This window comes from Melanostigma gelatinosum (assembly GCF_949748355.1).
Source record: "Melanostigma gelatinosum genome assembly, chromosome: 15".
In the NCBI taxonomy this organism is placed as follows: Eukaryota; Metazoa; Chordata; class Actinopteri; order Perciformes; family Zoarcidae; genus Melanostigma; species Melanostigma gelatinosum.
Window position 1 is genome coordinate 11,130,280 of NC_136648.1, and position 27,642 is coordinate 11,157,921.

At 44.1% G+C, this 27,642-nt stretch overlaps 4 protein-coding genes across 7 annotated transcripts; 2 read left to right on the plus strand and 2 right to left on the minus strand.

Annotated features, from left to right (window-relative positions):
* Positions 1–1,836: 1,836 nt before the first annotated feature.
* On the plus strand, positions 1,837–5,805 carry LOC306789186 (histone-binding protein N1/N2-like). Its single transcript, XM_079285007.1, has 14 exons — positions 1,837–1,943; positions 2,060–2,170; positions 2,530–2,610; positions 2,694–2,797; positions 2,911–3,492; positions 3,596–3,672; positions 3,766–3,842; positions 3,964–4,037; positions 4,182–4,370; positions 4,456–4,628; positions 4,930–5,001; positions 5,173–5,253; positions 5,338–5,453; positions 5,635–5,805. Exons 2-14 carry the CDS (start codon positions 2,070–2,072, stop codon positions 5,639–5,641), a joined length of 1,734 nt encoding a protein of 577 aa, XP_079141133.1. The 5' UTR covers positions 1,837–1,943; positions 2,060–2,069; the 3' UTR covers positions 5,642–5,805.
* A 1,086-nt stretch (positions 5,806–6,891) lies between these two features.
* Positions 6,892–17,496, minus strand: gpbp1l1 (GC-rich promoter binding protein 1-like 1). Of its 3 annotated transcripts, XM_079284482.1 has the most exons (13): positions 17,330–17,488; positions 15,604–16,142; positions 14,870–15,524; positions 14,291–14,405; positions 12,187–12,316; positions 9,856–10,187; positions 9,547–9,622; positions 9,263–9,459; positions 8,970–9,113; positions 8,173–8,328; positions 7,811–7,935; positions 7,609–7,711; positions 6,892–7,516 (listed from the first exon to the last, which is right to left on the minus strand). In XM_079284482.1, the coding sequence occupies exons 4-13, from the start codon at positions 14,348–14,350 to the stop codon at positions 7,349–7,351; spliced, it is 1,491 nt and encodes a 496-aa protein (XP_079140608.1). In that variant the 5' UTR covers positions 14,351–14,405; positions 14,870–15,524; positions 15,604–16,142; positions 17,330–17,488; the 3' UTR covers positions 6,892–7,348. The 3 variants fall into 3 exon arrangements, with proteins under 3 accessions (XP_079140608.1, XP_079140609.1, XP_079140607.1); XM_079284483.1 differs by having other exon boundaries at positions 14,870–16,142; positions 17,482–17,496; XM_079284481.1 differs by having other exon boundaries at positions 14,870–16,142.
* A 329-nt stretch (positions 17,497–17,825) lies between these two features.
* LOC306789368 (transmembrane protein 69-like) lies at positions 17,826–19,364 on the plus strand. 2 transcript variants are annotated; one of them, XM_079285282.1, is made up of 3 exons: positions 17,826–17,960; positions 18,144–18,189; positions 18,363–19,364. In XM_079285282.1, exons 2-3 carry the CDS (start codon positions 18,151–18,153, stop codon positions 19,068–19,070), a joined length of 747 nt encoding a protein of 248 aa, XP_079141408.1. In that variant the 5' UTR covers positions 17,826–17,960; positions 18,144–18,150; the 3' UTR covers positions 19,071–19,364. The 2 variants fall into 2 exon arrangements, with proteins under 2 accessions (XP_079141408.1, XP_079141409.1); XM_079285283.1 differs by lacking the exon at positions 17,826–17,960 and having other exon boundaries at positions 18,143–18,250.
* Positions 19,365–19,500: 136 nt separating this feature from the next.
* Positions 19,501–24,578, minus strand: ipp (intracisternal A particle-promoted polypeptide). The gene is made up of 10 exons (XM_079285281.1): positions 24,535–24,578; positions 23,765–24,178; positions 23,451–23,662; positions 23,085–23,304; positions 22,785–22,940; positions 22,491–22,658; positions 22,262–22,399; positions 21,588–21,710; positions 21,201–21,421; positions 19,501–21,115 (listed from the first exon to the last, which is right to left on the minus strand). The coding sequence occupies exons 2-10, from the start codon at positions 24,090–24,092 to the stop codon at positions 20,891–20,893; spliced, it is 1,791 nt and encodes a 596-aa protein (XP_079141407.1). The 5' UTR covers positions 24,093–24,178; positions 24,535–24,578; the 3' UTR covers positions 19,501–20,890.
* Between the last annotated feature and the right edge of the window lie 3,064 nt (positions 24,579–27,642).

Below are 27,642 nucleotides of genomic sequence, written 5' to 3' on the forward strand. Positions count from 1 at the left end.
TGCAGTTGAGAATGTTTTACCACTGAAATGTACTTCTGTTGTGTCATTGTCATGGAATTAAATGAAATAAAAAGCAATATTTGACATTTTGGGAAATGCAAATTCCCTTTCTTGCTGAGAATTAGATGAGAAGTTTACTAGACTCTTAAACATGAGAGTGTATCAATCCTCTTATCTAACTCTCGGCAAGAACGCAAATAAGTGAATGACCCAAGTGAATGAGTACACAATATAGACAATGGCAAACAACGAAACGTGTTTCGTAAAGCCTTCAACCTTCTGCAAGTTTGATTTTTACCAAAAATAAATTCCCCCGAGAAGATTCCCTCTCAAACTGATTGCCTCTAGATTGAAAAAAATGTGAGCTAAACGAGCTGTGGTTTGCTTTGCCGGTGGATTTTACTGGGAAATTATAGCTGTTGCCTCTGATGATGACAATGTGAGGCGGGTCGAGTGCGGCTGTCTCAGTGTGAGGTTGATTGGATGCCAGGTCCAGACTTGTGTTGACGAGGCAGGGACACGGTGGAGCCAGCAGGAGGTGTTCAGAGGGGAGCTGGTTGATCCCTGTCCCTCACAGCAGGACATGACACCAGCACTACACACACACACACACGCACACACGCACACACACACACACACACACACACACGCACACACACACCACCTAATTTGTATTGTATTATACTGAACAGCTTTAATAAAACAATTGCATACAGTTAGGCCTAGTAGTCATGGACACCCAAAATGCTCAGTATCATATAAAATACAAAATAAATGACATGTAAAGAATCATATAGCCTACATTTGTACACTTACATACATATGAAATGTTATTTCATCCTTATTCTTCTCACAATAACAGATGATTGCAGGTCTACTCGTGCAGGCCTTATCAATAATCTATTTAACTGGCTCGGCCTTGTTTGTCTTAACAGAAAAAAAGACATTTAGAAGAAAAACAGCTGAAATTAAATAAAAATGATGTGAAAAAAAAAATCAGAAGTAGATCAAATGTTGTTTTAACAGGCTGCTTTTCAAAGCTAAATCAGAATTAAATCAACTATAATCATAAAAGGCGTTTTTTTGTCAAACATGTATTGATAATTTCACTTTTTTTATAATAAACAGTTTTTGTCAGTATTGCTTCAATTCATGATTTTATAATATGATGTTTATTTAATTTTGAACACTATAGTGTTAGGGCCATACCTTCTGGACACAGGGAGAAATCCATGCTGTCTCAATCGCCTCCAAAACACAACAGCAGGTTAAAGTAAAAATCAAATGGATTTATTATCCAAGAAGCATAAAAACAGATACAGCCAGTTACAAACCGAATCACACCACTAATAACAAAACTAACTTCTACATAAAATGAAAGTGAGGCCCCGTCCGGGCCACATGACAGACATGGTCAGGAGAAGGTCTGAATCTCTCCTGGATTCACATCTCCTTTTTCCCCCAAATTCTCTGAAAAGTCTCACATTACATATCGATCAGCTCAATGATTGGCTGTAGTCCAACAAGCCCCCCCTGGGCCTTGATCCATTGTCCTAAACTTCACACCTCTCCCTGCCACTTTCACACCACCCCCGCTCCAGCACATTCCTCAAACCCCCTCTCACAGACACTTAATGCATGCAATGACCAGACTCCTACAAGTAAATACACTGTATCACATTATGTCCATAATTAGGAGCGATTTAACACTTCAATTCCTCACAATAGTAGCAGGTGTAGCACTCTTACACTCAACTCGTATTGGTCTAGCTTTGCTCTGTGCCTTTAAGAATTATCCCGCGCTGGTTTACGAACACGGAAATCGACCGGGAAAGGCATGAATATTTCGCGCCAAGTTGAAACAACGGAGTAGTAACGAGCTGCCGACACACAAACCAACCGGCACCGCGTTTTAACGTTTCAGTCGCTATCTCTCGGACAAGGTATACCATTTTGTTCAACATAAGACTTTCACACAGGAAGTTACTATTTGTAAAGATGTAGGGGTCGACTCGGTTTGGTTAAAGTCTGGTTTAAAAGTAGTTTTCTGTCTGTCCAGTTCATCAAACATGGAGGAGGCCAACAAGCTAATCGGCTCGGGCAAGAAGCACCTGGTGATGGGGAAGGTGGTGGAGGCGGTGAGCGACCTGCAAGAGGCCTGCGGCATGCTGTGAGTTTAACGAGGAGACAATAGAAAGAAGCTTCAAACACATAATGATATTAAGTCAGACAGCTGACGGGCTTTAAACCAACACAAAGAAGTAAGAAGAAAAGATATTTTTAAATAATTCTGATAATTATTAACGTGAGATTTTTTTTTAATATCGAGCCCCAATGTTAATTTATATATAACTTTTATAATTGTAGTTTAGTTACAGCCTGCTTTGTGTTTTTAATGAAAGTTAAAGGTCTATTACTCAATTGATGGAAGCTTCGTGCAGCTGTTTTGCATATGCATATCAGTGCTTGCCAGGTGCGCCTTCCTACTGATTATAATCTGACATTATGACTTAATTTGTCTCCTTTCAGGGCTAAAAAGTATGGAGACACAGCAGACGAGTGTGGAGAGGCTTTCTTCTGGTGTGGTAAAGCGCTGCTGGATTTGGCACGGTAAGGGCTACAGTCTTGTCTTGGTCATTCTGCATTTTAAGGAATTTGTGAGAATGTAGACCTAACTGACGCTGTTGTTGTAGGATGGAGAACTCGGTCCTTGGTAATGCTCTGGAAGGAGTACCAGAAGAGGAAGATGAAGAAAAACCCAAAGACTCAAACGTTGACAGCACAGAAAACATTGATGGTGAGGGAGTCATTTTAAACGTAAAGAGAACCCTTTCTACTTGGGCTTGTTTTTTTTTTTATCAGGGAAGCTGCTCCACTGCGCCTCCTAACTGTCTCCTCCAACTTCAACAGAGAAGACCAGAGATGAGCTGAGGGTGCAGGTGTATGACGCCATGGCAGAGAAGAAGAACGAAGGCGACGATGCAGAGAAGCAGGGCGACATAGACAAGAAGAACGAAGGGAAGCAGGGCGATGCGGAGACCGACGAAGGGAAGCAGGGCCACGCGGAGATGACCGACGAAGGGAAGCAGGGCCACGCGGAGATGACCGACGAAGGGAAGCAGGGCCACGCGGAGATGACCGACGAAGGGAAGCAGGGCCACGCGGAGATGACAGACGAAGGGAAGCAGGGCGATGCGGAGAAGAAGAACGAAGGGAAGCAGGGCCACGCGGAGAAGAAGAACGAAGGGAAGCAGGGCCACGCGGAGAAGAAGAACGAAGGGAAGCAGGGCGACGCCGAGAAGAAGAACGAAGGGAAGCAGGGCGACGCCGAGAAGAAGAACGAAGGGAAGCAGGGCGACGCCGAGAAGGCTGACGCTGGTGAAGAGCAACAAAACACTCCAGAGAAAGATGAGGAAAAAAACAGCAAATGTGATAAAGATGAGGACACGGAAGCCCAGAACAAATCGGGTGATAAGAAAGAGGAAACAGAAGGTGACTTTTCTCTTCAACTACAGACTTTGATTGCAAAAGGCTTTCTGATGGTTGTAATGATGCGCTGCCCAGTTTATCTGAACACATGGTGTTGATGTTTCAGATGGCGAGGAGGAGGAAGACGATGATGCAGAAATGGAGGCTGAAGAGCAAGGCGAAGAAGATGGTGCTGCTGAAAAGGTACTTGACCAACAGGCTCAAGCACACCTCAGAATGACTCTGCTGGGTGATTTTTAAGTGTCGGATCTTAAATCTCTGATCGTGTGTGTTCAGGACAGTGAGGAGGAGGAGGTCGGGAACCTGCAGCTCGCCTGGGAGATGTTGGAAGTAGCTAAAGTCATCTACAAAAGGTAATGGAGACGCCAGCTATGTACTGAGCCATAATGGAGATGATCTCAATGTTGTAGTCTCTTAGCTACAGCCTCCATGTTGACTTATGTTTCCTTTTTTTCTTTTCTTTTTTACTACAAGGAACGAGACCAAAGAGGATCAACTCATGGCAGCCCAGGCTCACTTGAAACTGGGTGAAGTTTCTTCTGAATCAGGTACTAAAAGATCCCCCAATGAATCTGATGATTATTATTATTATTATTATTATTATTATTATTATTATTATTATTAGACTGTAGAGTAACTTAACAAAACACACGTGCCTTTTAAAGTGTCTTGAGTTGCTGCCTGTCTTCCAGGAAATTACGCTCAGGCGTTGGAGGATTTCCGGGAGTGTCTGAAGCTGCTGGTGAAGCACCTGGACTCAGACAACCGGCTGCTGGCGGAGACGCACTACCATCTCGGTCTGACCTACAGCTTAGACGTCCAGTACAGCCGGGCCATCGAGGAGCTCAACAGCTCCATCGCCGTCATTAAGAGCAGGCTGGGTAAGCGGGCTCGGCCGCCGTGTGTTCAGCAGATTGTGACCACTGTCCTCGGTATGTGTGCTGACGTTTCCACTTTGTCCGGCAGACAAACTGCAGGAGCTGCTTGACAAGGCTGAGGCTCCGGATGCTCTGCCAGAGGAGAGGAAGGAGATGGAGGAGCTGAAGGATCTGCTGCCGGAGATCCAGGAGAAGGTGGAGGACGCCGCCGAGGGCCTGAAGATGATGAGCACGGCTACTGAGGATGGGAAGGGTGCACTGGTAGGTTAGGGATGGAAAGGAGCGTAGTTTGTCATGTCACCATGTAGGTATTTCAGACGCGTATAGATTATGGTTTTGCATATCAATAGTGCTGTAGGGATGGTGTGTTACTTATAGTCCAGCAGGTAATATCACACTGGTGTCCTCGACAAGAAGCTAATGGAATGTGCAATATCATTTTTAAACTAGAAGATCCACATATGATGTACTCTACTATAAACTTCAGACTTGTTGCAGGTGTGAGTCAACAGGACCAATTGTATACAAGCTTGAGTGTGACTTCATTTAATGTTCCTGTCAGGACGGAGGCTCCTCTTCCTCTGCATTCCCCGCCTCCACTGTGCAGACCGGTGACTCCTCATCCAGCTCAAAGGCAAGTATCACACTCTGAAGCATCTGTAGTGAAGAAATGCTGATGGGCCTCTGTGTTTATGAGAAGAATAGATGTATTTGGTATTGCCTACAGAGGAATATTTGGTTTGGCTTAAACATTTTCACTCTGGCTAAGTAGTGACACGTCTTGGGTTTTGTCCTCCACACACAGTCGACCGTCGTAGTCGGCTCTACCAACGGACACGCCTCCAAAGCTGCAGTCTCGGACATCTCCCACCTGGTCAGGAAGAAGGTGAGGGAGCGAGATGTTTTTAACAGAAGCAAAAAATGAATTGCGTATCAGACTTTGTCTTATTTGCATGAACGTGTGTTTCAGAGGAAAGTCGAGAGTCCGGTGAAGGGGGGCCTGGTGAAGAAGATGAAGCAGGATGACGGACAGACGAACGATGTTCACACAGCCAACGGAGACGCTAACAGTATGGAAGTCAAGAGGTGAGAGACGCAGTGTTGGATGAGGTCTTCGTGGCCCCAACTCCTCCAGAATAGTTTCATGTCGCTTCAACCATTTATAGCTCAAAACAAGTGAAAGAAAGCAGATCTCCAATAACTCCAGAGCTTTAATGTACATTTGTTTTCCTCTGTTTGAGTCTAACTTCAACTCTTTCTCTTCCAGTCAGTGAAGATGGACTTTTTATTTTGTCTCGGCCCATGAAGAGATTCACCAGCACGAGCTCTTACTGGCGCTCCACTTGTTTGCTGCTGTAGATATGCCTGACTTTTTCTATGCCTGTTGTGATGTGTGTTCACATGTGTAACCTTTAACGTTCAATAAAGAGTATTCTTTGATAAACCTTGTTTGATCGTACTCTGATTTCTGAATGAATGAGTTGCTCGTTCTGTATAATTAAGCTGGCCAAAACTATTGACCTGTTTTCTGATGAACAATGTGGCTACAAATGAATAGATGGTTTCAACCTGGACAATACTTTATATCATCCTGTGTTCAAAATGTTGCTTCTAACTTCACTGTGGTGCTGGTCTGAGGCCCAATCCCAACATCTCGAAAGCTTTAAACCCTCGAGGGCTTTCTGACTTTGCAGAAGGCTGCAAGTGGTAGAAACACAAATTAGGCATCACTGACGGGTTATGAACAATTGTAGGTATTTTACTTTTTTCATCCTTTTACTTTAATATCTTCCAGCATCCTTCCTCACAAGAGAAGTATTTAGGTTTCCACGGTTCCACTGAACCCCCGTTCCAATTCATAGCACTGACTAACTGGGTAACCAGTGGAAGCATGGAGACGTTGGTAGATAAGGGCACATGTGTTGGAACGTAAACGCAGAGATTACATTAGTTATTCAAACAGTCATTGAAGCCATCTTGTGAGGAGAAAGCGCCAGGAAGACATTCAAATCGGGGAGTAAAAAGTATGAAACACCCACAACAGTACTTATTTTGACATAGTAACATGTTGCAAAGTGTTTCGTATTTCCACCATTTCAAGCCCACACAACCGGTGATGCCATTAAGTCCCTGAGGGTTCAGGGATTATACACACACACACACACACTTCACAGCAGACATATGGACCAGTCATAAAATTAAAGGCACAGGTGTAGATAATTATAATAATGGCTCTGGTCCAAATGTTACAACCCTGTATTATGAGACTCCTACATGGAGTTAAGCCATCGGACGAGTTATTACCGTAGTAATCTGCTTTTCCTGCTGTGAAAAACCTCTTTAAACTAATGAAATGAGGATAAAGTTACACACTAAGTATAAAACAGTTCTGCAAGTAGCTTTTCCCCCTAAATTGATGAAGTCCATTAAATCTGCAGTTTGTTCTTTTTACAAAGCATTTTAGTAAACACTCATCTTCCCACAGAGCAGTGTGGCATCAATAATAAACACCACAGTAGCCAGATTCATATTGAAACATATCAGCTTGTCAGGAACCAATTTTTATTAATATCATTAATAATGTGTCATCAGCATCATCAATGAAATGAGTTAGTCTGTTTAAAGCAGAATCAAGTGTGCATTCATTGCCCTTCTTTTCTTGATGAACACGTCAGTTCCACAAAGCGAGGAAGAAAAAAGGAAGAAGGGGAGGAAGAGGAAGGGAGTCGAAGAGAACCGGGACTGCAGTGAAGGCGGAAACGCAGGGAAAACAACGTCTGGCGGAGCAGGAATCTCCCCCTTCACTGGGATATGATTGGTTTTTCCCTTGTGCAAGGACGACAAAAAAAAAAAAAAAAAAAAAAAAAATTCAAAATGGTGCTCTAAAAAACAAAAGATGAGAGGAAGAGTGGGGATTTGCTTGCTGGGATGTTTTGTTGGCATTTGTGTTTGATGTTTTTCTTTTGTTCCGTAAAGCCACGTTAGGATTTGATGCAGTCGTCGTCGGAGGTCTGGCTGCTGCTACTGGTTTCCGACTCGGAGCCCTCCTCGACGTGCGCCTCGGCCACACTCCTCCAGGGGGTGAAGTGGAGGGTCACACCCCGCGCCCTCGGGAGAGCCCCGTTCCTCTGCATGCCGTTCCTCTTCAACTGGTCAAAGGACACATGAGGAGTAAGGACCAAAAAAAACAAAGCCACAACAAGGCACTCCAGGAACACAAAGTCCTTCCGTCTGAGCTCACCTGTTCAGTTTTAGTCTGGAACTCTCGCAGCTCGTCCTCAGTCAGAGGCAGGAAGTTGTCATCATTTTCTGGGTACTCCTGCCAGCCCATGGCCTTCAGCAACCTTCAGAAGCAATGCAATTTTTCTGCTTAGTGGATTGTTGTGAGAGAAAGAGAAGGCGTGTGTGTGTGCGTGTGTAGAAGCCGGTCAGCGGTGACCTACCTGTGCTCTGCCTCCAGGGAACTGGACAGGTGTTCAGTGTCGGAGTCACTGATGGAGTAGGACAGACCATTCTCGTGGCAGACTTCCTCGCTGTAGGCTTTGGGCTCTGGGGTGCTGCTGTCACCCTGACAAAATGCACACAACACACAAAACATTTACCTCCTCCAATTGCAACGCAGTGAGAAGTGCAGCAACCCGATACAACAACGGCAAAATGTCTTCTTCTTTTGCAATATTTAGCAGTTGAATTTAGCACTAGAATGTCCTTATTGTGTCTCATCTAACATGACCAGCACGTCCTCCTCTCTGTAACTACTGTGCTGTGCGACGGTTTGATAAAGTTACGTCAAAGTGGCGCCTACCTCTCCTGATGTTCCTGGGCTGCTGCTAGTCACCAGCTCTCCGGTGCCCTCGTCCTTCAGAGCTCGCAGGAACTCGCTCTTGCGGTCCGGACCGCGCCGCATTAGCTTCAGCCTCGATGGGGCGATGTCTATGGGAGGAGTCGTGCTGGAAGGGTGCTGTAGGAGAGACGGTGCCGCAGGGAGGGAAGAGAAAGAGGAGAGTTAATAACATATTCCTTTTTTTCTCTCAACTGGGACATCAACCTATCAACTATGAAATCTGTTTGGGCAGTGACAAACTGAGATTAGGAGGCAGAGCCAAATCTATGTTCTTATAATTGTTTTTTTAAAACCAGATTTGAGCATTTGCAGTAGTTTTTGTAATGTTTATGTACCGAGGTAACTCATAGATACTGGTATTGAAAATGTGACGTTTTCTATATTAAAGCACTTTTAAATAGAAAGAGAGTTCAGATTTATCTAACTGCTTGTAGGTGTTGTGCATTCGAAGCGTTGACAGATTCACTCCCCTCTCAGTTAACATTTTACGACTCTTGACAGCACGTGCACTGCTGCAGAGGAAAACTTTCATGCAAACCACACAGACACATAATTACTACGTTTCCATAAAACCTGTGATTTACTCAAATAGTCACGCATGCAGCCATAAGAGCCGAGAGTTGAACACTGCTACGGGTTTGCTTGCTGTGCAGTTTTACATGTTAGCAGGGTGTCTGAGTAAACTGCTGCATCATGGTGGGGTTGGAAATTCCCCTGAAGCTTGTTGTGATGACAGACTCCTCCGTCCTGTTTCCTACCTCTTTCGGGGTGTTGTGCAGCGGTGCACTGACGGGGGTGCTGGGTTTGGCTGCAGAGACGGGGCTGGTGAAGACGGAATCTCGGCCCGGCATGTGAAGGCCGGACTTCGTGATCTCTCTACCACCAGATTTCCACTGGGTGCTCTGGAGAAAAAGAGAGAACATATTTGTTTCACAAACAAAGAGACAGCTTCCATCACAGCACGGCAACGACATAACTAACATTGAAATACACACAACGCTCGTTATTTAAATACAGATGTGCGTCATGCGTTTGTTGAAATGATTCCTACTTTGGTGGGGGCCACGGCAGGCTTTGGGACCAGGTTCTTGTAGATGCTGGCGCTTAAAATGGGAACTTTGCTGCCATTGGAGGGCAAGGCGCCAGCAATGGCAAACCCAGCAGAGAAGGCCGTGCTGGAGTCCTCCTTGGAAACTTTCTTGATAACCAGCATTTTGGACACCATCTGTTTGCCACTCGGGGGGTTTTCTGGAACATAAATCAGAGAGGAAGTGTTACGAGGACGAGAAACTGTTGAACAGAGCTTGAACATTTGAACAGTCTCTGGGCTCTTACCCCACACTCCAGCATGGGGAGCCACTGCTCGCATGGGAGTCCCAGGCTTTCCAGTTGTTTCAGGGTTGAGGGAAGGCTAAAAGGACAAACGCCTGCATTAAATACCGTAGCATTTAAAATGTTGTATATTCAAGTTAAGTCAACATCCAAAAGTCTGAGCATGTTGTTGCTCACAGGATTGAGTCGGATGGATCAGTGAAGAGAAACTCTTGTGATGTAATGAACTACATTTTGTGTCACACGGTGGATGTGGGGAGAGAATGAAAGTGTTTCTAACAATAGTTTTGATTATCACGGTCAGCTACTCACAAAGTCCTCTTCCACAAACTTCAGCTTGTCGTCCTTGCCGTCTTTGCGTTCCTCGTTGGGGAACTTGTCCTGATACGAGGGGCCCTTGCGGGGATGAAAGTTGCCGTTGCGCTGCCGGTGCCCCACCTGCCTGTCCCTGTCGACTCCTACCCGCTTGGGGTGGCGTCCCTGGTGGTGGTGGTGGCCGTCATGGGCACCCCGCGGCGCTCCGTGCCAGCTGGGTGTTTCCTTCCAACAGGAGCCCCCCGCCAGCCCGCCGTGCCCTCCTTTGGCCACCCCCGAGTCCACCGAGTCATGCCTCAGAAGCAGAGAGGGCTGCTGCCATCCGTCACCTCGAGAGAGAGAGTAGATACACATCGTGTGTAAGAATAGTGTCGTCATGCTGGAGTAAGCGCTGAATACCAGGGATGTATTCACAGACACAGCTTCCTGGAATAAATCTCAACAGACACAACAAACTTAACCGAAGGACCAAGAGCACCAACAGCAACGGTAACGTGAAGTGAGGGGCCCCTGAGACTGCAGGACAAATGGAGGAAGAACCCGTTTAACAGGAAGCTTAATTGATTAATTGACTACTGCGTGGACACAGCATCGAACTTTGCCACCGAGCCTGAAAGCATCCTGGTACTGATCACCACAACAAAACCATTCATCCAGAACCACGGCGCAGCACAAACCGAGACCGAACATAATTAAATGGAAACATGAGATTTCACCAAACCACAGAGCAGCTTGTTGGATCTTCAGCATTGAGCAGCAGGACGAGATGAGAAAGAATAAAGTGGCATTTTAAAAACATCACAACGATTCTTATGCCCACACATCAGCAGAGCAACGACGTCTGTGTGCCGAGTACGGACACCGATATGAAAACAAATAATGTCCATAATCTAGAGCAAAGGTTGGTTTGAATGAGTGTATACAGGAGGAGACATGAGTCATGTAAAAGGAAGCGTCAACAAGGGAAAGGACTCCAACGCCACCTGGCTGCTACTTGCAACACTGCTGTAACGTATTCTGAGCAGGAGACCTCAATCATGTCCTCCAAGTAGAAGTCATCTGTAACTTCCAGCTGAATTATTCTGTTATTACTTGGAAAACTGATTTAATGTTTGAAACGTAACCGGCATTATTTCCATCCTGAAAGGTCAATAAAGTAGAGACCATTCAACGAGTCTCCACATTCTACCCGTTCATTCTTCACACAAACAATTCTGTCAGTGTATTAACCCGTAACTATGACAAACAAAGTGTTCAACTTTAGTATCCGTCTTTATGTTCAACCAGCTCAGGTGGTGGTTTGCGACACGTTCCAGCCAGATGCTGAAAAGGTGCAAACCCATCTGCCTCTCTCCCTCCGTGCTTGTGAGAACTGCAGCTAAAGTTACACTGAAATAACCTGTTTTTTCTCTGGCTCAATGAAGCAACAAGGACATACCATCCACATACCATCAAAAACAAGGCACACGAAGTAGTTCAACCACTGAAAGATCTGGGCGAGTGTCGATAGAGCGGGTTAGCACCCGTGATGAAACAGCTATCTAGCTCATAACTACGATTCATTCATGGGTTTGTTGTTAGCCAACGCTAGCTAAAATGTTACTGCTGTAACAGAAGTGCAGAAGTCGTTCTTCTTCTGGTGTTTTTGGCAGTTATCGAACAGCTCCAGGTGCCAAACCACCGCCTCAACAGGTAGAGACTGGCCCCGATTTGCATGTAGAGGGGAAAACCAAGACGGATTGTAATCAGATTTGTAATCTGGTCAACAGCGACACTACATGTAGTTAAGTGTAAATTAATCCAGGAAACACCAGACGTTCAAGATGCATGTAAAGGCCTTACACCAAGCACACAGGTGTTTCCACTCATGTGTCTGATTAGACTTCTCAGGTGTACAAACTGCACTTGATTGACAGTCTCCTTATCTCTCTGAGTACATCCCAAGTCTCTTAATTGCATTCCCGTTTACCTCACTTGCATCCTTTCCTTGCATCTTAGTCCCTCTCACCAGGGATGCAAGGAAACCATGTGAGGAGAGAGGAAACGAGGACATGACAATTAAGAGACTTGGGATGTACCCTCTGACGGGACAACTTGCCCGGATTTCCTTCTTATTAGTCCATATAGTTTGGTGACATTAGACATTTCCCAACAAAGCCTTTTACATACGATTGATATGAACACTGGTGCAGCAGCACTGCATCGTAGAAGATTCCGGTATTTACTAAGCTCATCACGGTTTCATTGTTTTTGCTCATATTCTCACGGTTTCTGCAGCAACAGTAACCGGGTTAACAAACAAAGAGGGTAACTGCTCTGAATGGTTACCTGCTGGAGCGCGCAGGGAGCCGTTGTTAAAGAAGCCATCGGAGGAGTTGTGGCGGCGGCGGCTCACAGAGTTTCTGCCGTCTCTGTGGTGGTGGGGCTCACCTTGTTTGTCAAGGTTGGCAGCAGGGGACTGGAGGAGGACAGAGAGGGGACATGGTCAGTCAAAGTGGCACCGAGACGGTGGACAATGAATCGCACAAAAGAACAGAAAACTACAGAAACGGCAATTATCCTTGAACTGTATTTCAGGACTTCTCTCGACATCATCCTCTTGTGAAGAAACGTAGACGAGCAGAAATCATCTCCATACTTTGAGTTCCTCTCTTTATACCTCAGATACCTTAAATGCCACACAGTGAAACCATCACTGTGAGGATCTATTCTTCGTGAGAGACACGTCATAGGAAACTGAAAACAACCTTAGAATGCGTCATCATGGGAGATGTGCCGCTGTGGAAGAGATCCTGAAGTCACTGACACAGCTGTGTTTCATAATAATGTCGGCAAACGCTCAGCTCCATCTGAATCATATCCTTGACATAAGCGGAGGTTCAAAGATTAAATTAGACTGCGTCCTTCAGCCTCTCTCTGCAGGCGTCATCTCATGGATGTTTTTATAACTTCCACAGACAACATACAGAAATACGATGTAAAAAAAAAAAACGGAGGAGAATGAACTCTCGCCTGTGCACGTAAATTAATCTCTGAAGACAAATGACATTGCGATGACGTCATCCGTCAGCAGGACAGCGACTGTGCACTTGTTTCTCTGTCTTGTCTCTTGGATTCACAGACGGGCCTCTTAACTGAGCAACTTCCTGATCTACAGTTTAAAACACAAATCAATACAATCGTTCACCAACAACATTCACCCATCTTCATCTGCAATTTCCCTCCAACAATTTTCCTCACAAGAGGCAATCTGTAACCAGATCAGTGCACAGTCTAATCAGTGCTCATCATATTTGGTTAAACATCCTAAAACATGAGGAAAATAAACTTTGCTCGCTCACAAAATGTCACACAGCCAAGCCTCCTCGTCCGCTACCAAACATCTGCTGAATGGACAACACGATAAGTACCGGTAGGTTGAGCCGTCTGCCTCCAACAAATCTCAGTTAGCTCAAACACTTCATAACCATAATTAAACACAGCCTTTGTTTCAATGTTGGAACAGTGATGATGCCTCACCATCTTAATTGCAGTGTTTTTTTTACTGACTCAACTTGGTCCAACTGTTAAGACTGTTTCAGCTTCAGTGTTTACCTTAAAAAGTGATGTTAAGAGCGGCCAGCTGTGCCAGTCACATACCACTTTATTATTAATAAGGCACGTCAAATCCTCTGCCAGAAACAATAAAGAGACAGCAACAAAATTGCCATTTAGTCTCATCAGAATGATAGAAAGCTAAATAAGTGATAATGTGGATATGACAGGTTGAGTATTTGTTCTCCATTTCACTCAGCTGCAGCAATTAGCTAGTTTAAAGAAACTGCATCACTCGACTGCAGCTTTAAGCAAGGCAGCATATTAGGATAGCCAGACACCGTAGCACCATATGAAGATATGAATTTAATATACCTTCATCTCCAAACGGAACACCTAAAATTAGGTAATTTGTTATCCTTCATTGAATCCCAGCAATTTCCTACAATCTTTAATTTATTTGCAAGTCCCTCAAAGTTTGGCTTTTTAGAATAGCAACTGAAGATTTAGTAAAAGATATTAAAAAATAAATAAACAAATCACAAAAACCTTCCATGAAATTCTCAACCAGTACACCGAGTTGTCATTTGATGTTATTGAAATGGTTTATTTTCTTCCGTCATCAGTCTTTCTCATGGAGGTACACCGTCTAGGTGTCCCTCTGCTGAACTGTGCGCTGACTGCACCGTCGCGCCACGAGGCTCACACATCGCCGACGTCACACAAACACACTCAGGTGTACAGAAATACATCCGGTGTTCGAGCAGTGACACCGACAGGTATCATTTAAAGCTCTGTCTATTTCAATTCTCCATTTTCTTCCTGTAATAAACTGGCACACACTCATACATACAGTACAGACACACACACACACACACACACACACACACACACACACCTTGGCAGGCTGGGGAGTGGAGAAGTTAAGCCAGGCAGGGACAAAGTCATGCTGCGCCATTTAGGTCCAGTGTTTCCGGTCAGTGGATCGAGGCATCAAACCTCATGGCCAGGATCTAACAGAAGAAGAGAACATCTTTGAAACTCACAGCTAATTTAAGCCAGAAACATGAATTAAATTCCCTTTTCCCACCCATCCCTCTTTGATTTCATAGAATTTCTTACAAGTGTTTTTTTCTACCAGCAGTTCTTTAGAAACTCAGTGCGTATTAAAAGACTCAGAGGACTATTCTTAGCAGGAAACAAAGCTCGACTTGCTGAAGCTGATAACTGGTTGACAGCCTGGATGGAAAAATACAAGTTATATTCTACACGTGTATGTGATAAAAATGTATTAGCTCTTCATGCTTCTTCATTTTCCTTTAACGGTTTCCATACAAGGTGATATATGAACACCTGCTACCCACAAAATGTTGACAAATGACTTGTTGAGGACGACACTACAGCAATTAGTCCCACGTCTATTGAGTGCATGCATGTGTGCAGCAGCCATGGCAGTCGGGTGAAGCTGTATCGTTACCCCAGAGTCTGTGGCTCTGAAGTCCTCTGCCTCCTCTCTCGGTGCTGCTGGGCTCGATTCCTCAGGCCTGTTGGCACCGATCACAGAGAGCAGCACACAGACGACCCACTCTCCACCTCCTCCAGGACAGCACAGCCCCTTTCCCCAGAGGCAGATCCCTCCGTCCAGGATGAAACGCAGCGATCGGTCGACGAGGTTGCAGGAATGCTCTGGAATGGCGATCCAGAAAACTGGCCGGGGCGAGAAGTAGACGAAGGACCGACTCTCCTACTGGAACCGGATTCCCAAACGGCTCCTGTGGAGGTCACGTCTGTGTGCTGCCGTTTACAGTCCAGGTTGTTTTTTTTCCCCAAAGTGAAACTAATCAGTCATTATCTCCTATTGTCTGGAGTAAGACTCAAAACATGATTGGATTTTATGCTGAATTGGTTTGACAGGTGATGTGTCCCACCGGTGAGGAAGAACCAGGTTGTGTTATTATTAATATAAGGAAGCAGTCTGTGAAAGTCGGTCGCCCTGGAACAAGGACAGCAGATTTTGTAGCAGTTCCACTCTGACACCAGATGAAAGGAAGCAGCCGGGTGTTATCCTGCCACACTGCGTGCCAGTACGTCTTCACGGCGACTCACCTTTAACGAATCATTGTAGGCTCGACCTGAACACATGCAGAAAAGAAAAATAGTGAGCTAAGAGACTTTTATTGGCGATGGAGGTCACTGAGAACCACTGCTCACCTCATTAAACTGATGAAAAAGACTGTCCGAGTTTGAAAAAAACAATGCACCAAAGGTTCAAAGTCACATGACAATGAAGGAAGTAAAACCCGATGTTACATTGCCATCATTTTTAGTTTGGGTTAGTGAAATAGAGATGCTGCTGGATGATGCATTATAATGCTGATTTTATCTTTATATGTTTTAATATCACATTTGTAAGACGCCCATTTAATTATGTGCTGTTTTCGGATTGAAGCAGATAAAGGGTATAGCTCTGATTTCATAGATATGCAAGCGCCAAAGCTTCACAAAAATATTCCAGTCCAAAGGTCTCCCGTGTCAAATGATGGACAAGAGTTCTTCAGCAAAAAAAATCAAACGCGTCCAAAAATAAATCCTCAAGATAGCTCAATCGACTTCGTTTTGACAATCCGAGACAGTCAAGTGAGTCTTCCCTTCTTCAATGAGTTTTTTTCATCACACATGAAGTTACAGCGGTGCAGTTTTCAGTGCTCTTGCTGAGGGTTCACTGGTATTTGCACAGGACCACACCGGACCTGCAAATAAAGAACAGCCTCTGTTAAGAAAAGAATATCTCAAAGCTACAGGTTCAGAAATACACAAATACTTACAGTGCCAGTTTATTTGGTACACCTAGCTTACAATGAATACACCGGTACTGCAAAGAATGAATAAATAAAACCCGACCTTCATGAAAGTGTGTTAGTGAGGCTGTTTGTATTGTGATACGTCTCTAATATTTAGTTCAGCCATAATGTTATAAAAAGGTGTGACAAATGGTAAATTAGGTAAATTAATTATTTATAACTGTGTAAAAAACTTCATCGGTACTTCTCCCCAGACCGCTGCGCATCCACACAGGCCAATGCTGGATGAAAGTGAGGTTTACAATCTCAACAGATATTCAACCATACGACACGTTCAACCAGTACACAACTTAAACAAAACACCAACAAAAAAAAAGAATCCCAGCGTGCACAAACACAGAGCTACCCAGTTAACGTGTTCCCACTGACATAATCGCTCAACCAATTAGTTTGTCACGGACACGCGCTACAATGTGCGGCACAGACATTTAACATTAATTCACTGTAAAACACTTCTCAGATGAATGACAGCAACACACTATTCTTGCATATTCAGTTTCACATTATTCCACCATGTGGTCTACAAACACTGCAGCAGATCAACCCAACACACAGCAGCGTTACATGCACGTTTCGCCAAGCTAGCTACCGTTAGCTGAGCGATGCTATACGATAAACTGCATAGAAATAAATTACCACGCAACACGGTCGCTGGTGTTAAACACTCAACGTTAATCGGTCACTAGTAACGTTATCAGATCTGTCCCAAATCTGCTGCTGGCTAACTCTGCTTAGTTAACGTTAGCTAAGGTTAATGTTAGCATAGCATTTGTTAGCTAATAAGATAGCGTTACCTAGCCTATTAAGTAACACCAGCCAGCGTAAACGGCTAGGTAGTTGAAATAAATGAATACGGTTCGAAGGCTTAGCACCATAATAACGCACTCACTGTGCTCACGGTGGCTGAAACTGTATATTTGAGCAGCTGTCACGTACATACAATACAGGTAAACAGACCTGGCTTCGTTGGAACAACACAGTTTCAAAATGGCTACCTTAGCAGCGGCAGCACACATTTATCAGCTTGCTAAGTGCTAGCGAGCTAACTTGCAGTGTTTCATGGCGATACCGTGTACCTTCTCCTGAGCAGCATGGCCTCCGATAGAGAGTGGTTCGAGTATATATATATATATAAAATCTGAATTCATTAACCAGACTTCACCGTTTCACAACGATACTTCTTTACTAATAGGCTATTGATGTTTGTTTGGATTTTCGGAGGGCTTACCACTGGCGCTGGCACTGGCACTGTGGGACTCGAACAACCTCAATGATGCTACGTTCAAGATCTGTCGCGATTATGCAACTCAACGAGGTTTCGCAGTGTTTTTAAGGTCGAACAGGCTTACGAGTTAGCGTCTGCAAATCATTTTATATTGAAATAAAACAACGTGTCCACATGTGAAATTATTACAGGATGTTTTTTTAAATATTTTATAACAATATATATTCTAGAACATGTTGTTGGTAGCACGGACATGGAAATTTTGCCATCTTGAATATAACTTAATACCTCCCCGCCACCGACAGCCCAACCAGCATCGGCCTTATTCAGTAGGAGACAGGCATTTAGTCGAGCACCGATAGAATGGTAGCCTGCAAACGACCTTTAGTTTAGCCAGTTAACATTAACTTTGTACCTACTAACTCCATGCAATTGTGCCTGCAGTGGCCGTGGCACACCATTGGATGACAAATAATTAAAGGGTAAGGTTTAGTGAATTGCAACAGCTGTGTTTTATTGGTTGTTACAGTCGGATAGCTCTGTGTTGCATCAGGTTGAGATTATGCATGCTAGCTGTTAATGGCACCACTGTTAGCCCGCGGTTGTTATGTGTGTTTGTGCTATGCAGAGTGTTTGATTACTAATTAATCACGTCTCTTTTTCAGATTGAGGATGATTCGATTTGCATCTGGAAGACGCATCATTTCTGGGGTGAGAAAGATACTTTGACTGTTGGATCAATGCAGCTTGCGTCTTTCTCATTAATATAGAGGTACTATGTGTGCCAGCATTCTAACAAGAAGTCATGATGTGTATTGCCTGGGTCTAAACCTTTGAATCTGCCCACTAATGATGTTTATGCACCTCTGTGATTCATTTCTCAGTTTCCAGTATGGAGATGTCTTCAGCAGACAACCAGAGCACCAAACATCACAACAAAAACTCAGCAGCTGTTTCACTCCAGAGCTGCCTCAGGGTCAATGCCATCCAGACTAACTCCCACCAACGGGTTGTTGAGCATCAGGCCTGTGAGCTGGCCAGTCTCGTGTCTATGCCACAGGGATTCACAAGGCACCTCAGAGAGAGGCAACCGCAAAGAGGGTTTCAGTTTGAGGGCCCTCGCCCAGGCTCCCAAACCAGCTCTTTACCTCGGTCTCTCGGGGCTCATCCCTTTCCTGTCTGTCCCTCTCCTGATGGCTGCCACACAGTCCTTCTACCCTGAACTGGCATATGCTCAAGTTGTCTATGGAGCCTCTATTGTCTCCTTCCTGGGAGGTGCCCGCTGGGGGTTTGCCCTCCCTGCCGGTAGTCCTGCTCAGCCTGACTGGATGAACTTGGGCAACAGTGTGGTGCCTTCCCTTCTGGCCTGGCTGGCACTGCTCTGCAGGGACAACATTGCAGAGGGAGCCCTGGTAGTTATTATGGGACTGGGTCTCTCTCTGCACTATGACCTGACCCTGCTGCCTGGCTACCCTTCCTGGTTCAAAGCCATGCGGACTATCCTCACTCTGGTCGCCACCTTCTCACTGGTGGCTACCCTGACAATTAAAAACCTCTGCACTGAGAAGAAGATCAAAGAGATTCGGAACTAATTTAAGAGGACAGTTTGTGCTTTGAGCTGTTTGGAGTCAATAGAAATATGAAATTAGATACAGATGTGCAGACAGTCAGGTGGGTTCATACAGTACACCAAAGCACAGCAGTCATTTTGTTACCTATAATACGTTTAATATCTTTTGGGACAAATGTGACATGTGTAGCTGTAGCATATCATTTAGAAAATGATTAAGAACATTTGCAAAATAGGCACAGAAATTTCCAGCGAGTTTAAAAAATAAAAATGTAGAACAAGAGACTTTGAAATGAATAAAACATTTGTCAGAAAACATTTGTAAAGTCATTCTTTGCTGTGAAAATAACAGACACAAAGTACCCTTATTGAAATGTTTGATTATGGCAATTCATAATGAGCAAATTGGGGACAATAAACATTGGACTATTTGCATACCTTTCTTTTCCAACTCCAAACCGATACGAGTCAGTATAGTCCTGTTATTAATGTTAACGGTTCAAAAACACCCTCAACGATCTCTTTCACTTCACAATATACGACTCAGACACCAGAATTGTAATTAGTCACATAAAGGAGATACATTTTCACACATCACAACCTTTAAGGTCAAAATATATCTCAGAGTTTTACTGGAGATTGACGTTCAACGTAAATGTTCCGTGTAAATCACGAGTGCTGAGTTTAGTGGCAGAGCTGGAGGTAAGCGGTCCAATATTTTCTTGTTTGCACAGTGCAGAAAATCTCTTGCAAATGTATACAGTCGACTCAGACGTGTTTGACTTGTATGTGCAAAATCAATATAATATTACAGTTTTAAGTTTTTAAAATTTTAACTATCCTGAATAAGGAGAGAGGTAACGTAGGTGAAGTTTAAACCCAGCAAGAACATTATTCTTTTGTCGAGTTTGAAAAGCAATCAATAAAAGCTATTACTATGGATTGGAAGTACTGTTACTGTGCAACGACTTCAGTCAGCTTGCAAATGTGATGAAGTCCCAACACCCAAAGAGGAAACATGAGATAACTTACCATAAAAAAGGTACAAATATTTATACATACCGGTTTAGACATTGTCTTATAATGATGTTGCTTATCTCAACATCAGCAAGTTGAATCTAAATTTTAGTAACGTCAGGCGTGGAATGACCAAACACCCTTGAGTGTAAATAGTGATTAAGAGGAGGCACTATTATATACAGTATCATATATATATACAAAAAGAATCCAGTGGAATAAGTGCTCTGGTGTGTTCAAGTTCATAATTGTTTACAGGAACCACTTCCCATGGAGCTTTGGTTCTATTATTCAGTCGGCTCAAGTGGTTTGATAAATCTTCCAAGTAGCAACGCACTCACCTCAAACGTTTCTTGAAGAAAAAAATAAAGAGAAAATCAACAAAACAAACCGTGCTTTCACATGTTATCCAAGAACTGTTCCCAAAGGAGCAGAACTCCATCTGAAATAGAACTCCTCTGCTATGAAAAATATCCTTATCGCAAGGATCGCTTTGTCTTCAAATTCCACGGATATCCTTGTAAAAGTATTTAGTGGACTGAAAATAGAGACCCAGACGAGTCGTGTATCGGTGGAAGTAGTTTTGGCAGTTTTTCCAGTTTCAGATATGGTCAATGAATGTCAAACGTTCTGGAGAAATAAAAAAGGAAAAACATGTCCAATCCATGTATAAATAACATCTATGATCACGCGAAAGCCTACACGAGACAAACACAATTTTGTGCTTCTTAAGGTACAGCTTTTTTTCATTTTTTTTCAGTCAATGCAGTTTTGGGATGATTCAAGTGCTGATGTGGATGTCCACAAGTTGAATATTCGTGGCTATCAGAGCACAGCTAGCCCGCCGTCACAGCGGCTGGTGATCATGTTGCCAACTTCCATCCAGGTATCCAGATGAGGGTCATAGATCTCCACCGAGTCCACAGTCACCGGGGCGGAGAAGTCTCTGCTGGCGGCCCTGCCGCCGACGGCGTACAGCAGCCCGTTAACAGCCGACACCGACACGCCTGCACGGGCAGTAGACATTGGAGCCACCTCCACCCATTTCTCCTGTAGAAAGACCAGTTACAGCAGTGAGGACACTGTTGGGGACACAGATTACAGAAAACTGATAAATGAACTGGTCCCACGTCACCTCTTCCGGACAGTACTTCTCCACTGTCTCCAGTGCACCGAGGGCCTCGTTCCAGCCGCCCACGGCGTAGATGCAGTTATTGAGGCAGGCGACGCCCACGTAGGCTCGACGCGTGACCATGACGGGCAGAGCGCTCCATCGGCGGGAGATCGGGTCATACACCTCGGCTGAACGCAGCTCCATTCCTTCATCACTGATTCCTCCAATCACGTAAATAAACCCTGAGAGAGAGAGAGAGACACCAGCGTTTAGTTTAGAGCTGCTTTACCGAGAGTACAAGTCATCAGAGAAGTAAAGAAATACACTGTAGTGAACCGAAGTGAGAAGGGGAGTTCAGCGGCAACACTGAGAAAAGCACTTCACTTCAACAAACCGGGAGGAACACACCTTGTAGCTCACAGCAGCCAAAATAGTACCGAGGAACAGCCATGCTGCCGATGACCTCCCACTTGTTGTCCTCCGGGTCGTATCGCTCCATGGTCTTCCCAATCTCAGAGCCAATCCATCCCCCTACAGAGGCACAGCGCAATCATCAGCTTATGCTTTTTGTCTGACGTGTCCCAAGATGCTGGTTATTGGTTGAATTACTATTTATAATTTTATCATTTCACAAAGTAATTTGTGGTATTTTAATGCTTGTATTTCCATGTTGTTTCGGTCTGATATTGATGAGATTCTATGAGCCAGTCTTAGCTGTGTCATTGCTTGTAAGTCTTTGTTTTGTTCTTTCACAATCTACAAGCATAATACGTCTACTGATTATTATAAACACGAGATCCTACATTTCACTTGATGCAACTTAATAGCAGATTTCATTAAACTTTTCCCACCTGGTAAATCTCACTTTCACTCCAGTATTGACTCAAGTGCTCCAACTCCTGAAGAGCTTTTGTCAAGTCTGAGAAATTGATTCAGACTCTGCAGAGCCACAGAAGACGCTTATGCAACTGTTTCTGAGTAGCACTGACGAGCAAACTGAGCGTCATGTTTAAAAATCGATGGTTTGCGCCCTTAAAAACATCTTGTATTTTGGTTAAAAATGGTGATAGTGTGGCATTTACCGAGTGCATACAGAGCTCCATGGCAGGGGCAGACTCCAACTCCACAGCGCGGAAAGTTCAGAGACGCCACAGCGGCCCACTGCTTGGTCACTGGGTCGTATCTCTCAGTGCAGTCAAAAATCATCGAGTCTTTCTCCCCTGGTGAGAGAAAACAAAATGATTCCTTGTTGAGGTTATGTTATTTTTGGGCTTGAACACAAACACAAAGATGGCGTCAGCTCTCCCTCACCTCCCACCACGTAGATCATGCCCTCCAGTACGGCGACCCCCAACCCGCTGCGGGCCTGGTGCAGGGACGACACGGTGGTCCAGTACTGGTTAAAGGTGTCGAAGCGCTCCACACAACTCAATGCCCGGCTGTCACTCCATCGGCCGCCCTGCAGCCGAGTGTAGCCTCCTGCCACCAGGAAGTAAAAGTCAGAGATTAAATGGCATTTCTTATTTGGAACAACTGAGATACAGTCTTTATTCCCCAAAATGCATCTGGTTACTCTTCTATGTTGATACAAGATTTGAAAAGAACCTATGGCATAGAGGTATTTCCTGGCTTTTCTCCTGGGTCTCATCTTGGCTGGTTGCAGCTGACTGTACATCTTGTTTTCTTTGGGAGACTTTGTGACTTCAGTGTATTCCTTCAGCAGAGTCTGCAGCGCCACCCGCAGGCTAAAGTCCGTAATACCTTTAAAAACAGTCAAAATGTCAAACATTTCAAGATGTTGTTTAACATGCGTGATCTACTCAATTGTACAGCAATTATTGTGAATAGAAATCAAAAATGATATCAAATATAAAAGGGATGTGTGAAATATTATGTGTCCCTCACCCTCTATGTACTTGAACAGTCTCTGTGGAGACAGCAGCGGGAAGCGGACAGGTTCCAACACCTCCACTACATGTTTTTTCCTCTTTGCCACATCTTGGAGAACCCAGTCCATGGCTGCAGTGAATACCTGGTACTCGTCCTCAATTCTCAGCTCCTCACTTCTCAGCAGCCTCACCAGTTGATCCTTCGACAAGCCCCTGAACTCATCGGTGACACACACCTAAAGCAGTTGATAGAGGCGATCTGTTAGCACCAAACTAAATCTGGAACAGAGTTTGACAGCAACACACACACACACACATACCCTATAAGGTGAGTATTGTCAGAGAGATAATATAACATACAGTGCCTCTTGTTGTTTCATACCTCCAGAAAGTGAACATGGATGTAGTTCTCAGTAAACTCCAACATGTCCATGCAGGCGATTTGCTCCAGGAACTGAAAGATGCCCACACAGTTGGACGGGTCCATGTGGCCCTTGAGGAACTCTCCGCAGATAGACACCACCTCGTTCAACTGCAGCATGTCTGCTGCCACCATCATCTCCTGGACGTTCTCCACTGTCACGCTGATCACGCCTGATAGGAGAGGGTACACACAGCCACTCAGCAAAAATGGTACGAAATTACACAGATGTTGTGGAAGGTGATGACGGGGAACATCAGGATGGACGCGCGCACCTGTGTATATGAAGTCCAGCAAAACCTCAAAGACTTCAGTCTCCACTCCGAGGATCTGCACCTCCGCCTTATCCGCCTCCCTCATCCCCCCGGAGAAGAGGGCGGAGAAGTACGGGCTGCTGGCAGCAAGCACCAGCCTGTGGACCCGGAAGACCCGGCTGCCGACCCTCAGCCCTACGTCACAGAAGTCGGTGCGGAGCCGCATCTTGTTCATCTGGGCCAGGATGAGTCTGGCGTAGCGGTCTGAGGCCAGCAGAGCCTGCTCGGACGCCGCCTGGGCATCACCACCAACACAGCCGGTGGATGTTGACATAGAGGTGGAGGACATGGCAGCTGGGGTCGGTCTGTGTTAAACATGGGAGGCCCACCTCTTCAGTGAGTCTCAGCATGAAACAGACCTGAAAGACACACGAACTGATGCACCAACGACAAAACAACCCGGAGTCAGTGACACGCCTGGAAATATCGGCAATATAATAACACCATAAACTTTCTTGACTGTCTCATGGTTGAAGTCAAAGTCACTGTCCGTCACCCTGTTAATATATTGGTTATAAAAAGAAACATCGACTGCCGCCGTTAGCCAGACATGCTAGCCAACAGGCATACCAGGGTGGATTCAACCATGTTCATCAATCAAATGAACTGTAATGAGACACATTCACAGCTCGATTAATCCCTTCTCCGACAGTGTCAACTTAAAGAGTATTGCGGATTTATGTAGGAAACAAAAAATGTCGAAAATCAGCTTGATTTTAGCTGCGACTTACCCATAAGTTTACTGATGAGGATGTCGCCCTCCGGACTGTCAACACTGGATCGACTGCTCTGGTCTGGCATCTCCAGTCCAGTCATAACTAATCAAACCTCGAGAATGTTGCATTTTAATGTATCTGCATCATTTTTTGTATTGTATTGACAGCCCTGGGAGACGGAACTTTAGATTACACGACGGTATGGCTCATTTAGTTTAAGTTTACATTTTTTTCCCGTCAGTTTACGCAATTATTCTCAGTTTGGAGTTTGTTATAACACACAACACCAGGTGGCAGTGTTGCCTTTGAACAATAAGTTAAACAAATGTAAAGTCCTTGACAACAACCCACAGAAACCTAGCGTGTAGTTAAATGATCATATTATTCTCAGCATGTCAGCCTATAGCAGCAGGGTCATTTTAAATGCAGCCATCTTCCACTCTATTGGCTGTAACCTCTTCCACTGAACACTACGTTTTAGACAACAGGCAATGCGCAGTCTGGTTTGTTTACATCAGTAGCTTGACATCAAATTTATGTAAATATGAGGTTGGAAACCTGTTATCACTTACACAACTTTAGCATTACCTGGGCCTATTAGAAAAAACGCATGTGACAGTTAGGCTGCAGGAAAAAAGTCTTTTAACTGTCACTTGACTTGTATTTCCTGCTGTTTCAATGTGTCACCCAGAAACTAACAGCCAGTAATGTACGAGAGAATATGAGGTGGCACCAACGTTGGCCAATTAAAACTCAAAGGTAGATGTGTTCCAACCTGGCAACCCTTTGTACTACACGTTTGGTTTGGTCTGCCCTGTATTGTTATTACATTTCCAGCGTGTCCTGTTTCCCTAAAGGACATCCATCATTTCCATTGTCTCAGCTGAACAATTAGCTTATTGGATACAGCTGTAATGGACTCTGAGTAAACTAATATAAAGCAAAGCTCGCCCTTTTGAAAAAATACTAACTTTCCCTATCACTCAAATATTTTGGGAGCTATTTGGAAATCTAGACTCACTATGTTACTTGTCTGCCCTGAGAAACTACAAGGTTTATGAACATGAAAAGCATAATTTGTTCACCAAAATAAATCTGTGATGACAGCCTAACTTTACTCAAATTAATAAATACTTCACATATATCATATATGCATTATAATACTACAATTTTTCATGATATACTTTCAGCATTGATCTTTCCATGAGCAAACTTGAACCGTTGTAATGTTTTAACCTGTAATGTGACACCTTTTGTTAAATTACCCCATTTAAATGCTGAACAAAACAATCTTAATTTGGCAACATGTTTATCATAGGAGGCCAAAAATATGAAAATTTGGAAGGATGTAACCTTCATCCTTTGTTTTTCTCAATGGTGGCTCGAGCTCGAGCACTGTCACTTTCCACCCAAGCCTGAGTAGCGTTACTCACGTTACATATTTGTGATCAGTGCCGTTGTGTAATTCAAAAGCCTCATTAGTTTCTCATAAGTTTGACAACAGACTCCCTTCAATCAATGGATGATGCATGTTAGTGAGGGACACACATGTTCTCTACAAGTCCAGCGTGATAATATGTCCGTCAGAATGTGGTTTCAATAGTTCAGAGGCATTTGTCGTTGTTTGACTGACTTCATTACTAGAGATGCATGAAGTTGCCTCTGCTAAATCCTTTAAATTAATTGAATTGCAGAGTTCCCGTGTGTTATCCCTCGTGTTAAGGCTTTATGTGTTTCATTTGTTGTATGAATGTGTTTCTTTTCCTTTTGTTCTTTATGCTGCCTGGGCAGGTGTTTCCTGTAAAACAGGTTTTAATAAGTACGTGCTAAAATGAATTTGTATGTGGTGACATAGCCTTCATTTTGTGAACGGGATTCTGTTACAGGGTGTCATTATGCTTTTATTTCTTTTAGGAATGGCTCTAGTCTCTCGTTTTTTTTTCTTTCTCCTATTGGCAATTTTTTTACTTGTCATCATTTTCACCAATCACCATGTCTCTCCATTGTGGTGATGGGAGGCAGAGTGTTTGCCTTGCTCCCAGAATCTCCCATGTAGTGGGAGAAAAAGTAAATAGTGTGACGGTCATCCTATGGAAAGCCTTCACCATAATTACCATTCGGTTTTAAGTGCAGGGTATGTCTGACTTTTTCATCAGCCCTCTGTCTACTGGCTAGACGTTGCTTTCACCAAAAAAGAAAAACATCATGAGAGGAAGCTGAGAGTTCAGCCTTTACTTGGTACTTGTACTTGATTTAAAACCAAACCAAATAATGCAAAACAAGTAATAAAAGGGCTCTGTACGAGTTTTTACATATAACTTATTATGTAAAGATATCTGTTGTATGATGAGGGCATTTTATTTTGTGCTGATCATACAATATCCTTCTTATTACAAATACATTGTAGTTTCAAAAGTTATCTAATCTACAAAGGTTCTCCGATCACCTGACAGGACTTGTGAGTTGCGTAAATCCTACTTTATCTTGATTGAGTTCACCTCCTACAATGTACATACAGCATTATGCTTTCAGACCGAGCTGGATTTTTGGATTTGAACTCTGAAGCTCCTCAATCATCTGCATTCAGTCGGTCCGGTGCAACGCTGGTTTTTCTGGCCATGAGCCTGCTGGTTCTTTTTAATCTATTTGAGAGCTGAACTCCCACAATGAGATTGTCCTGCGAGCTTGCGGGACGCTGAGGTCCTTCATTTATTACAGCTGAAATCATTAGTTAGGATTTTTTTCCCTTGAGAAATAGAAGTACAATGTAATATGTGTGCCATGCAAGCTGTGGAGCATTTATCCAAAAGGAAGGTTATCATTTTAGAGTTGCGTATCTTGCTCGACCTGTTTCAAGGATCTGGGATCAGCTTCCATCCCCATCTAAGCTGGTATATCTGAATCTGATGTGGTTATGGATCTGGATTGCCATTTCCCCCTGAATGGTTTGTCAGCAAGCAGCATTAAGTTGTCCCCTAATCAGAGCGTGCTCAGTGTCACCTCTCATCTCAGTGTGATCTGAGGCCCGACTTCAATCACTGTCACCAGAGGTCACCGACATTGCAAATAGATGAAGCATCAGTGACTAGTAAGTGACGCCACAGCAGGGAATTCTTCTTTATC